General features: G+C 48.1%; 1 protein-coding gene across 1 annotated transcript; it reads left to right on the top strand.

Moving 5' to 3' along the window:
* The first annotated feature begins 3538 nt into the window (after window positions 1–3538).
* Window positions 3539–6674, top strand: Rpl14 (ribosomal protein L14). The gene is made up of 6 exons (XM_028767374.1): window positions 3539–3601; window positions 4138–4239; window positions 4823–4917; window positions 5841–5940; window positions 6021–6074; window positions 6359–6674. The coding sequence occupies exons 1-6, from the start codon at window positions 3599–3601 to the stop codon at window positions 6638–6640; spliced, it is 636 nt and encodes a 211-aa protein (XP_028623207.1). The 5' UTR covers window positions 3539–3598; the 3' UTR covers window positions 6641–6674.
* The last annotated feature ends 6626 nt before the right edge of the window (window positions 6675–13300 follow it).

The following is a 13300-nucleotide window of genomic DNA, read 5'->3' as shown; positions in this document are numbered from 1 at the left end:
ACATATCAGATATCCTGCATATCAGATATTTGCATTACAATTCATAAGGTTCTCAACCTTCCTAATGCTGAGACCCTTTAACTCATGTTGCAGTGACCTGACCATAAAATTATTTTCGTTGCTACTTTGTAACTGTTATTTTGCTACTGTTGTGAATTGTAAATATCTGTGTTTTCCAATGGTCTGAGGTGAACCTTGTGAAAGGGGTCCAGAACCACAGGTTGAGAACCTCTTGATTAGTGCAAAGCAAGTCTTGCTTGGAAAAGTTACCTCGTCCATGAAACAGAACTCATAGAAACCTGATGCAGCCTGATGCCTCTCAGGAAGGGTCCTAAGATAGCTCTTCAAAGATGTGCCCTGTCTCTCAAGGAGGAAAAAACAGAATGTTAAAACCCCGAAGTGGGCCTGGAGAGATGGCTCAGCGACTGCTCTTCCAGAGGTCCTGAGTTCAAGTCTCAGGAACCACATGGTGGCTCACAACCATCTTAAAGGGGTCTGATGTCCTCCTCTGGTGTGTCTGAAGAGAGCAATGGTGTACTCATACACATAAATAAATAAATAAATAAATCTTAAAACAAAACAAACAAACAAAAAACAGAAGAGTAGCAGAGTAGTGGCAAAGCCTTTAACTCTAGTACTTGGGAGGCAGAGGCAGGTGGATCTTTATGAGTTCGAGGCCAACCTGCTCTACAAAGCCAGGGCTTTGTGCAGCCAGGGCTGTTACACAGAGAAACCTGTTCTGAAAAACAAAACAACAACAAAATCAGTGGAGGGCCTTGGATGCCTGGCTATACTGTGCCTCCTGTAGGTTGGGGGGTAAAAGTGAACTCAGGAGGGATGGGAATGGGGTGACAAAATTCAACTGCACACTTCTGAAAAAGTCCTGTAAACTGAAGGATTTCCCCAGTGTTTCTCAAAGTGTGTTCATTCTTCCATTGGATTTTAAACTGTCTCAACCACCCCACCCCTACCTGCCACACCCAGTTCTCTGGCAATATGACCAGGGAACTCTTATTAGGGAGAAAAGTTATTTTTTTTTCTCCTTAAAATTTTTTTAAGTTAATACACAGTTGGAGAAAAAAGGACACCCGTGTCAGCCTAAGATCTTTGTCTGCACAAAACAAACACTCCAGTACTGAACTGGCACGGTGAGGGACAGCATGACCAGGAACTCAGAAACCTGATACACTCTAGCAGCCTGAACCACAGAAAAGCAAGACTGATGCTAGTTTGCTTTGTTATTGTGCTTTTTTGCTTGCTTGTTCCCACGTTCAATGTGTGTGCACACTCGGTTGTGTGTGCATTGCCGTAAAAGCCAGTTTTCATCTTCCCCCATGGCTCTTCACCTCACTTTTTTTTTTTTTTTATTTTAAGATTACCCGGGCAGTGTTGGTGCACACCTTTAATTCCCAGCACAGAGAAAAACAAAACAAAACAAAAAGTGAGGTGAAGGGCTGGAGAAATGGTTCAGTGGTAAGTGCACAGACTGTTCTTCCAAAGGTCCTGAGTTCAATTCCCAGCAACCACGTGGTGGCTCACAACCATCTGTAAAGGGGTCTGATGCCCTCTTCTGCTACAGTGTACTCATATAAATAAGATAAATCTTTTTTTTTGTTTTTGTTTTTTTTTTTGTTTTTTTTGTTTTTCGAGACAGGGTTTCTCTGTGTAAGCCCTGGCTGTCCTGAAACTCACTCTGTAGACCAGGCCCGCCTCGAACTCAGAAATCCGCCTGCCTCTGCCTCCCAAATGCTGGGATTAAAGGCATGCACCACCACTGCCCGGCTCTAGGCAACTCTTTTAAGGACAACATTTAACTGGGGCTGGCTTACAGGCTCAGAGGTTCAGTCCATTATCATCAAGGCAAGAGCATGGTAGCTTCTAGGCAGGCATGGTTGAGGAAGAGCTGAGAGTTCTACATCTTCATCTGAAGGCTGTTAGTGGAAGACTAGCTTCCAGGCAGATAGGATGAGGGTCTTAAAGCCCACACCCACAGTGACACCCCTATTCCAACAAGGCTATACCTTCTAATCATACCACTCCCTGGGCAGAACATATATCATCACAGTTGTTGAACCTAGAACTCACCAAGTTCTTTGGTCAGTGAGTTCCTAGGATCCAACTGCCTCAGGCTCCTGAGAGCTAGGATTACAGACAGGCCACCACAGCATATAGCACATGTACGTGTGTGTTAAGAAATCAGCACATGTATGTGAGTGTTAGAGATTTGAAGTTTTGACGTATTGATAAGTGTTTTACCCACTAAGTCACCTCCCAGAGCCACAATCCATACTTCTGACATTCAAGATCTGGCCAGCCGTGAATTTTTTGTGAAGCATATACTCTTCACATCTGTCTACTTCACTTAGGGTTCTGTGTGAATCTCACCTGCATTGTTCCAAAGTCTCCTGGTTGCAGACTACCAAAAGTTATCCATTCTCTTGTGTAGGGGTCTCTATAGTTTCCACTGTATATAATGTACTATTAGAAAAATTAAAAGGGCCAGGCACGGTCACCTATGCTTTTAATAGCAGGACTTGGGAGGCAGAGGCAGGTGGATCTCTGAGTTCGAGGCTAGCTTGGTATACCTAGTTCTAGGATAGCCAGGATTACGTAGAGACCCTGTCTCGAGACAAACTTAACCTAACAAAACAACAACAGAAAAAGTACTGTTATGGTCACTCTTCTTCATGTCTCCAACAATTATAATTTGGGCCAGTGATCTGGCTCAGTGGGTGAAGTTGCTTGCTGCCAGGTCTGATAACCCAAGGGACCTTCGATGTGGAAGCAGAAAACCAATTCCCACAAGTACTGACACCCAGTGGCCCTCGCTCCCTTACAGAAACACATATGGGCAAACAAGTAAATAATTAAATGCAAAACAAAAACCGTAAGAGGGTGGAGAATCCTTTCTTCCCAAAGGATTCAACATAAGGCTTTGTAATGGAAGCATGAAACTCTAAGATCTGGGATTCTGGATCCAACCGCGGCCTTCTTTTGTTCCAAGTGACCGGTATCTTTGTTCTTTAAGAGAGTCTCAGTATGTATCCCTGACAGGGCAAGAGGCCTTAAATCCAGACTTGCTTCCGCCTCTGCCTCACGAGTGCTGGGATTAAGGGCGAGCGACAGCACACTCAGCTGTATCATACTTACATCCTACGTATACAGAAGAAAGGGGAAGTGGGCTTCAGACAGTTCGGACGCAAAGATCGGCCTCTGAGTCCTTCTTATCCCTAAAGATCTCAGGCGTGACCACCCTGTCATGTCAGCATTTGGGAGACTGAGGCAGGAGCATTGCTGCGAGCGAGACTGCCTGGATTATACAGAGTGGAAGGCCAACACTGAAAGACCTTGTCTCAAAAATCCCAAACCCAAACAAATAAGAAAGGAGAAATTACAATGCCAATCTCACAGCACGTATCTGAGAAGGAACAACCCGCACAGAGCCGGCACCGCATGTCATTACCCACTGAGCATGCGTAAAGGCACGCACGTCCTCGTCGACCAATCGGTGGGCACGCTGGACGTCAGGGGCGGGGCTTCCGCCGGCACATGCGCACGGCAGGGCAGGCCTTCTCTCTTCTCTCTGAGCGCCGCCAAGATGGTGAGTGTGTGTGCCGAGTGCTCCGAACGCGGCCGTCGGGACGCTTGTTTTCCGCCCCGGGCGGGCGAGCCCCAGCATGGAGTGCCTCTGCGCAACCCGGGCTGGGTGTGGGGAGGTGGCGGGGCGCGGAATGCAGCTCGCGGGGAGCGCGGCTCACGTGGATGGCTCTGCCGGGGCCTCGCGTGCGCAGTGGCGGGAGTGGCCGGGCCTGAGGTTCGGGGATGGCGGCGCCTCTGCGGCCTCCGTCCTCCCCGGCGGCCTGGCGTCTCGCGGCTCCCTTCAGTCCTTTCTCTCCGGAAAAAGTGAACCGGGGCGTGGGTCAGCCAAACAATGAGTTAATTGTATGAAAACTAAAGTGGAATATCAAACATGGGTAAGAGCGAATCCAGGGAAAGTCGCAACGGGACTCTTGAAGTTAGAAAATGCTGGTTCCTAAGTTCAAATTCGGCCCCCAGGGCGGCTCCGAGCCCTATGTTGACGGTAAACAGCGGACTTGGAGTGTTTAAAGCCAACCCTTGTTTCTTTTCGTGTTTTAGGTGTTCAGGCGTTACGTGGAGGTAGGCCGGGTGGCCTACGTTTCCTTTGGGCCCCATGCTGGAAAGCTGGTCGCAATTGTAGATGTTATTGATCAGAACAGGGTACGTGTGGGACGGAGTATTTTACAGTCTTTTATTTAACGTGGCCATTAAGATTGACAGCTCCACAGATGGGACTCAGGGTAGCTACAGTGTGGTCTTTGGGTTGGAGATCTTTAGACTATACAGCTTTATTTTTGAGGAAGCTCTGGGCACAGGGTTTGAATTACAGGGTAAGAGTTACCTCACCTTACAAGACTAGTTTACTAGTTAAACTAGGCAGACAACTGCAGGTGATTTTAAATGAGGTAACTAAAAAGACTAGAGTGGGGCTGGAGGTATAGCTCTGTTGATAGAGTGCTTGCTAGAGCTGCTGGAGTCATTCCGTAGCCCTAAAGATAGGTGTGGTGGCTCCTCTTACCTCAGGCTCTGGGAGGATAAGGTAGGAGAACCAGGGCTTTGCCACCAGCCTGAGGTACTTGATCATGTCTGAAAAAAAAACACAATGGAGGTGTTTAGGATATTGGGTTCACAGAATGCACACTGGCTTTATTTGAATAGTACAGAAAGGGCTAGAAGTTACATAGAGGTTACAGCCATCTTGAACTTTAGGTGCCTGTCTGAGATCCTCGGTTTTGTATTCTAGGCCTTAGTGGATGGACCCTGCACTCGGGTGAGGAGGCAGGCCATGCCTTTCAAGTGCATGCAGCTCACTGACTTCATCCTCAAGTTCCCACACAGGTAACACCCAGTTCTAAGTTGTTTTTGAGTTTGGTGCCACAGTCTCCCCTTGAATACACAGACAATACAGAACAGTCTGGAACAACTGAGAAAAGGGGTCTATCTTTAACAAACAGACCTTATTTATTTAAAATTGCCCAGATCATTTTGCCATTATTAAAGTTCCTGTTTGGGTCTTTTTTTCCTCCATACAGTAAGTTCAGTGAAAATTCCCTCCTGTAGCCCAAATTGGTCCCAAACTTGCAGTCTGTGTGGGCTTCCCTTAGTGATGGGGTTGGTGTGTGCTGCCATGCTCACTGCCTTAGATGTGCAAAAATGTGTGATTTGATGGACTTGTGTGTTGGCTACAAAGTGTTTAACATAAAATGAAGGCGCCGGGTGGTGGTGGTGGTGGTGGCACACACCTTTAATCCCAGCACTTGGGAGGCAGAGACTTAGATTTCTGAGTTCAAGGCCAGCCAGGGCCACACAGAGAAACCCTGTCTCTAAAAAGCAAAAAAAAAAAGGGCAACAGCAATTGTTTGGGGGGAAGTGTTGCAGATTAAGACTGTCCTGCCATGCTGTGGTTGTCAGCAGTGATTGGTACAACTAAGCACCTGCTGTAATGAGCTACCACTGAACTAGTACCCCATTCAGGGGTGCTAGTGAAGTAGTCATGGTCACCATGAACTGGAGTGACTACAGGTGAGTCTAGGGTTCACAGCAGCAGTGAGGTTTTTGGTGGTTAAGAAACTTGGCCAAGTTAATTGTCAAAATACAGCAGGTGTAAGGAGCTGCTTTTGTTAGTTACAAGAGGACTTGGTTTTATACAAAGGTATGCGAGCAGTGGCAAGTGTGCTCAGAGGGGACTTTGAGTCTGAAATATCTTTTTGACATGACCTGACATAAAGCTGATTCAGCAGTGTGTGGCTTTGCTCTCACAGTGCCCGCCAGAAGTATGTGCGGAGAGCATGGGAGAAGGCGGACATCAATACGAAGTGGGCAGCCACAAGATGGGCCAAGAAAATTGATGCCAGAGAAAGGGTAAGGACAGAGCTTTGAGTTCGGGGGGGTTGGGGGCTGAGAAGTGTCAGGAGAGAGCAATTGTTTTTTTCTTTTAACAGAAAGCCAAGATGACAGACTTTGATCGCTTCAAAGTCATGAAGGCAAAGAAAATGGTAAGTTTTCAGATGTACATTTGTATTTGATGCAGGGTAATGAGGGAACGGTACCCAGTACCTATTTCACGGTGGTTCGTGTAACTGATGTTTATACTTCCTGTTAGGTTAGGGCTAGCAAGATAGCTCAGGGGTAAGAGTACCTGGCTTAATGACCTGACTGAGTCTTGGAAATAATATCCTCATTTAAATTTATGTGTGTGGAAGCAGTTTAATTTTTAACAATGGGACATAAGACTTACTCTGTGTGAGCCCGTAGCAAATGCTTTCCTGTGTTTTTTCAGAGGAACAGAATAATCAAGACTGAAGTAAAGAAACTTCAAAGAGCCGCTATCCTGAAAGCTTCTCCCAAAAAGGCAGCTGTTGCTAAAGCTGCCATTGCTGCGGCGGCAGCAGCGGCTGCTAAAGCTAAAGTCCCAGCCAAGAAGGCAACGGGACCAGGCAAGAAGGCTTCTGCACAAAAGGCTGCAGGCCAGAAGGCAGCACCTCCTGCTAAAGGTCAGAAGGGTCCAAAGACCCCAGCCCAGAAAGCACCTGCTCCAAAGGCAGCCGGCAAAAAAGCATAAGGCTACACAAAGAATAAAGGTTCTTTTTGACTGACACGGTGGTAAATCTCATGTGTGAACTCCAAGCTTGTCACTGAGTGGGTAGTAGACTGGTAGGGTTGTGGACTGGATCAGCTACATAAGTTCACTCTACCTGGGCCTTAGTCCTTAGTATGCAGCCAAACTGACCCTTTATACACGGGAACCAGTACAGTGCAACAGTATCAATAGCCCTTGTACAAATTAATGTTTTTCCCACCAACAGGTAGACTTCCATCGTTTTGATAACCTGAAGTCTAGTGTAATTCTTGAAAGATGCAGTGGGGCTGGCCTTGCCTGTCTCACACGTGTGGTGCATTTGGCATTTCTTCCCTTCCACAGCATGATTTTGATAATTTTGGACTGTAAAATAGGCTTTGAATATTTCTAGGAAAGTGGATGATTGGAGAGAAGCTTGGTCCTTGAAAAGGATGGAATCCTGAAAAGCAGGAAGTCTTGTTTGTAAGAAGTAGGGGTGGACATTCCCAGCACACTGGGTGTAGTTCAGTCTGATGTCCATGGTTTACACCTGGACAGGTAGGCACTGGAATACCAAGTTGGCAGTGACCTGGGGTAGGGGGAGTCCTGTCATTGTCAACAGTGTTCGAGGGCTCTGAGTATCCTGTGAAGTGGCAGGTGGAGGATTGAGGGTAGGATTCCGGCTGCTCCTGGGAAATGGTGCGGTGAGGAGTAGTCTGTGTAGTAGCCTTTAAGAAAGGGGCATGAGCCAGGCCTTGGTGCACACACATTTACTCCCAGCACAATGGGAGGCAGAGATGGCTATGAATTCAAGAGTAGGCTGAAGGGCTGCATAGTGAAGGTGTAGGGCTCTGAAGTGGTAAGTGGAGTTGTGAGGTGGGTTGTGATTAAAACGACACTGTCCTGATTAGCTTAGAGAGTGGGAAGGAAGTTGAAAACGCTCATGTCTAGGCACTTAAGAGCACACATTGGGCCCTCTGCTATCAGGAAGGTGATGGTCTCATTCCATAAGCCACCTATTCATGGGCTCGTATTTAGGGTTTTTTGTTTTGTTTGTTTTTTGGGTTTTTTTTTCAAGACAGGCTTTCTGTGTAGCCCCTATCTGTCCTAGAATTCAGTTTGTAGGCCAGGCTGGCCTCAAACTCAGAAATCCGCCTGCCTCTGACCTCCAAGCACTGGGATTAAAGGTGTGTGTGTACACATGTCACCACTGCTCTTCCGGTATTTAGGGCTTTTGAGAAAGGGATAAAAAGATACAAATGGGGCTGGAGAGATGGCTCAGTGGTTAAGAGCACTGACTGCACTTCCAGAAGTCCTGAGTTCAAATCCCAGCAACCACATGGTGGCTCACAACCATCTGTAATGAGATCTGATGCCCTCTTCTGGTGTGTCTGAAGACAGCTACAGTGTATTCATATATAATAAATAAATCGTTAAAAAAAAGATACAAATGGGATAATTGATTTTCCAATGAGCCATCACACACAGTTGCTCTGAGCTCACCTTACAGAATTTAGAAAAACCATGTCTGGCTTCATGAAGTAGCACCCTCCCCACTGTAAGAAGTAGGGGTTGACAGCACTGCTGGCAGGAAGAACTCTACGTGGTAGAATTGTAGATAGTCCAAGAGGTGGCCTGCGGAGGCTTGTGGGAAAGTAGTGCTCAACTTTATAGTCTTGAGATTTCCAGCCTTGCCATCCAGGATTCCCCATCTGCCTGTGGGGGAGGGGTAGAACGTGTATTGCTTTCAACTAGCAAGTGATTTGTTGGGAAGCAGCAGTTTTCTTCCCGGGGCTGGGAATTAAAGGACTGTAGGAAGTGATTTCTGTACCAGAGCCTCTGGCTGCTGGCAGGAGGGCCAATTCTTTACTGCACCGCAATGCTGGTGTTTAGAACTTAGCACCTGGAACTGGGTTTACTGGAATAGTCTGAGGTAAGGGTGGGGGTGGAGGGGACTGAACTCTTGGAGAAAAGGTTCCCGGGAGTCAGAAGTTTGAAAGGCATGTCTACTGCAGTGAAGTATTTGGTGATTGGTGTTTGGGGGTGTTTATGATTACCTACGGAGGATTTCTTAGCTTGGGACTGCTGTGGACTTGCTAACTTTCAGAAAATGAGGTCTCTCTTTGCCATTCTGGCTTCGGAGCTCCAGCGGACTTTCTGCTTTAGCCTTCAGCAGAGGCCTCCAACCACCACACACCTCGAACATTCGATTGTCTGAGGTAGGGGTTCTGGTTCCTGCCTAGGCCTTTGAAGTGCTGGCATTGCAGGTAAGTACCATCGCATCTAGTGAGAAATAAACTTTTTCTGCCTTACAACTTTTACTGCTTTATCATTTTAAAGAAAGATTTGTTTTTATGCAAATGAGTTTTGCCAGCATGTTAGGTCTTCACCTCATAGTGTGTGGTGTCTGAGGGTGTGGTCCCTTGGAATGGGAGTGACAGATGATATTGAGCCACCATTTGGGTGCTAGAATTGAATCTTGGCCCTTTGCAAGAACAAGTGTTAACTGCTGGGTCTTCCAACCCATCATTGAAATACTTTTTAGAATGATTTCTGTGTCTGTGGGTATATGCTGTGAGTGCAGTGTCAGGCAGCCTAGAAGAGGGCGTTAGATTTGCTGGCGCTGAATTGAGCCACCTGGTGCCGGGAACTGACCGGCTAAGCCAATTTTCTGGCCACATCAGCATGAGAAACTGCAGACTGATGTCCAATCTTTGTGGAGGTGTGACTTTTTTTCCCCAGTCAATGTTGCTATTTAAAATTGGTGCCAGAGAAATCGCTCAAGCGAATTTATATAATTTATGCCTCGAGTGGGCAGCGCTCACCACCAGCCGCTCCAGTGGGCACCCCTGAGCTCTTCCAGAGCAGACGCGGTGTTAGCCCCTTTAAACTCTCGCAAGTGCGCAGGCGCCCTAAGACACCTAACTCCTCCTACTCCGCCGCATCATTAGGTGGTGAGGCGGTGTTATCACCGATATGAGGCCTCCGGAACGCCTAGAGCGGCCGGAGTGTGCTAGCGCTTCCGGGTCGGGGCTTGGCCCTGTAGGGAGTTCCGGCCAGTTGGCCGTTGACCCACTGCGGCCGGTGCTGAGTCAGAAGTGGGACCTTCCTTCTGCGATCCCAGCCTGCCACGAGCGGACAATCTGATGTGTGTGTGGTGGGGAGCGCCCGAGATGCACTGGGCCCCTGGGGGTACCCTCGGGGCGCGGAGCATAATCTCTGACCGCAAATGATGTCGGTCCCTCGCTGTCAGACCCGCGTGCCTTGTAAGCGCGCTGGAAAGTGGAGACGTCCCCCGCGTGGGAGGCAGGAAGGCTTTGGACGGGGGTGTCAGCGGAGGTTGAGGTGTCACAGTGGGAGGTCCCTCGCACTCATGCTGTTCTCCGGGCCTCTAAGGTTCTGCTTATTTAAGGCCATAAGACAGTGCATGAAGTCAGGGACACCAGTCAAGCTCCAAACCGCTTAGCCTCAGGTGAGTTAGCTTCCTTCCTCGTCAGGCTAGCAGTCAGTTATCCGATACGCTGAAGGACTCCTTTGGCCAGGCTGTGGTCCATGGCTAGTGGTCCGTGGTGGAGGACGTAAATGTTGGGGGTGGTGAGGCTCACGTCGCAGATACTAGTGAAAGAAAGGAGCCCCGTGATTGTGGAAGCTCAGATCGTGTCTGCAAACAAGAGTCACCTGCCAAAGTTAGAAGTTCATTATTGAGCTGGTTGTGGTGTCCACTGCTAGTAGGATATGCTGAAAAGGCAGAAGCAGGAATATCAGGAGTTGAGAGCCAGCCTGGGTGTTAGAGTACCTGCTCTCTTCCAGGGGAACAAAGATTGGTTCCCAGAATCCCTGCTGAGTATTTCACAACCTCCTGTAACTCCAGGTCCTTCCGGGTAATCTCATGCCCTCTTCTGGTCTCTGGGAGTACCTGCATGTGTATGGCGGACATCGGCCACATCCATCCATTAAAATTAAACAAACCAAAACTTGTTGAAGAGTTTGCTTCATCCATTGTGGATGTATCTTCAAGAGACCTGTGTTCGGTGTGTGCATTTTCTTTCACCCCCCCCCCATACCCTTGTTTGCGGGGGTATACAGACGTGTGTGCCACAGAGGGTGTGTGGAGGTCAGATGACAACCTTCAGGAGTCAGCTCTTCCATCATGTGGGTTCAAAGGATCGAACCCAGTACTCAGGGTGTGGAGCAAGTACCTTTACTCACTGAGTCTTCTGGGGAGTGGGAGGGGCTAGGATCGAGGTTTGCATGACCTGAGGCCTATGGGTGCCTTCCACAGTCACTTTGAGAATTGAATCTTCCTTTTGAATTTGTCATGCAGAGTGCACACACCGTGTTTACAGCTGAGGAGGCTGTGAAGGCATGCATTACCACAAAGGTGGAAAAACCTTGGGCTTGTTACACACCTGATTTAAATCAGTTTTTCGGTCACTGAACTCGGAAAATGGTTACTGTTGCTTTTGTGACTCATACTTCGTTCTGTGGCTCCATTGAGGTCAGACCCACAGTTATAGAGATGTTCTTTGGAGAAAGCTGGAGCACATATACTTCTAAGAGCTAGCTTTCTCGAAAGCAGGAAAATATGGTTTGCAAAACATTGACTTTTCAGAGCTGGGTTGCTCTACCAGATGGCTGGTGCTGGGGAATCTGAAAAGAACCTAGGGGAGGAACAAACGGATGATTCCCTACACTGCAGATGGGTGGAGTCAGGGTGATTGACAGCCAACTAATACTTGGTGTTGGTGGCACAGTGGTCACAGCACATGAGCAAATCAAGTTGGTATTGACTTCCTGCTGGCTGATTTTCATGGTACCAGAAGGTTCTATGCAGGCTTCTGGGGAGTGGGATGGAGTTACCAACAATCTTAACTCAGCTGTGAACACCAAGCTATAGTAACGACCAGCATGGCAGAATATGTCCATGGTGAAACAGCGGCCTGATGCTGTGTGGGGTAACCAACTGCTTTCTGATTGGCTTTAAGGCTCTTTCCACAGGAGGAAACACATCTAGTATCACGTGCTTGGACACAGACCCACAGTTGGGAGTTTATAAGGCCCAGGGGGTGGCCCTTAAAAGGGGGAGTCAAACTGCCCTCTAAAGCCATTTATCTCTACAGATGAGTGCAACACCCAGTATCAGAGGTCCTTTGTGCAGGGGACAGTGGTTAATGCTCACAGCTGGTCAAACTGCAGGGAATAAGTGTCATGCTCAGCCACAAATGGTCATTTCTGTCACAAACATGACTCTAGCCATCATGGAGGAGTGTGGAAAGATTTCAAGAACCAGAGGTCAGGGAGGAGTCTCTCATCTGATGAGACACTTTTGGACATGACAGGACCACTGCAGTCATGAACCCACAGCAGTTGTGTTTGTCTCCATAGGACCTACATGTGGTCTCAAGCCAGTCAGCATTCTAGCATGGAGGAGGGAGGGGCTCAGGAGCTCCAGGTCCCTCGCCGAGGAGCTATGGACAGTTGGCGCTTTCTTGAGGGAGAATCAGTTTCTTGAAGGCTGTGGTCCCTAGTAGTCAACCACACCATGAACATATGAGCAGCACAGATTAGATTGGGTTTGGAGATACACACACATGACAAGACATGGGGGTGGGGTGGGGATTGAAGGGTGGGTCTGGGAGGATTTAGGAGAGGATTGGGAAGTGAATATTATCAAAATACATAGTATGCATGTATGAAATTCTCAAAGAATTAATTTTTTAAAAATGCCTTTTACTTAGAAAAGCCAGGTGACACAGGAGTACACGAGGGTGATCATTCCTTGAGGGGCAATCTGTAAATCCAGGAATATATTCCTTCTGGTTGCTATGGTTACCAGGAAGAGAATATTGCCTTGGTATGGGGCTGTTGATTGGAACAGCAGTGAGAGACCCTAGCTGTGTGGGTGGCCCAGAGCTGGGGCTGCACATTTGAAGGTGAGAACATTGGTGCATCGGTCCCTGGCTGTGGTGCTCGCTGCTCTTCAGGAGGGCTTGGGGTTGTGGGCTCCCCAGAAGCTCAGCCCCTCCTGCCTCACTCAAGCTTGATCAGGAGTTTGCTGTTTCAGGAAGTGGTAACCTTTGAGGATGTGGCTGTGTACTTCACACAGAATCAATGGGACAGCCTGTGGCCTGCACAGAGGGCCTGTACGGGGATTTGATGCTGGAGAACTATGCCCACGTGGCCTCTCTGGGTAAGACCTTGTCAGAGCCCAGTTGCCTCCTCAGGGATTCTGGGAACTCTTGAGATTTTGGGGTTGGATAGATGCCTGTAGTAAGGACTTAGCTCCCCAACTTGGGGTGGGGTGGTTAGGTTGCTGGACATTCCTGGTAATTGTGGTTTCTACCTAGATGTTTCTTACTTCACAGAAGGTTGTGGCTCTGTTACAAAAAGCAGGGAGGCTTTTTGGCATGTCAAGGAGTTCTCTGTAGAGAATTGGTGTCTACCATTGTGGAAGGGCTCCCCAAGGGAAACACCCGAGCAAGCATCCTTTTTAAGGGAGCTTCCTTTCTCAGTTGGACCCCTGATGCTGCTCTGTCTTCTGAAGTCTACGTCTCTCCCCATCAGGCCTGAAGGAAGGTGGGCTGATAGAGGTCTCAGGAACCCATTGGCAGCTGTCCTCAAGTTGTCTTCCCTCCTTTTCTTCTCTAGTTGAATGTCTGTCTC

The sequence above is a fragment of the Grammomys surdaster genome, unplaced genomic scaffold (genome assembly GCF_004785775.1).
Source record: "Grammomys surdaster isolate TR1022 unplaced genomic scaffold, NIH_TR_1.0 172, whole genome shotgun sequence".
In the NCBI taxonomy this organism is placed as follows: domain Eukaryota; kingdom Metazoa; phylum Chordata; class Mammalia; order Rodentia; family Muridae; genus Grammomys; species Grammomys surdaster.
The sequence above is the reverse complement of the archived record's forward strand: the minus strand, read 5'-3'. Positions and strand labels throughout refer to the sequence as shown.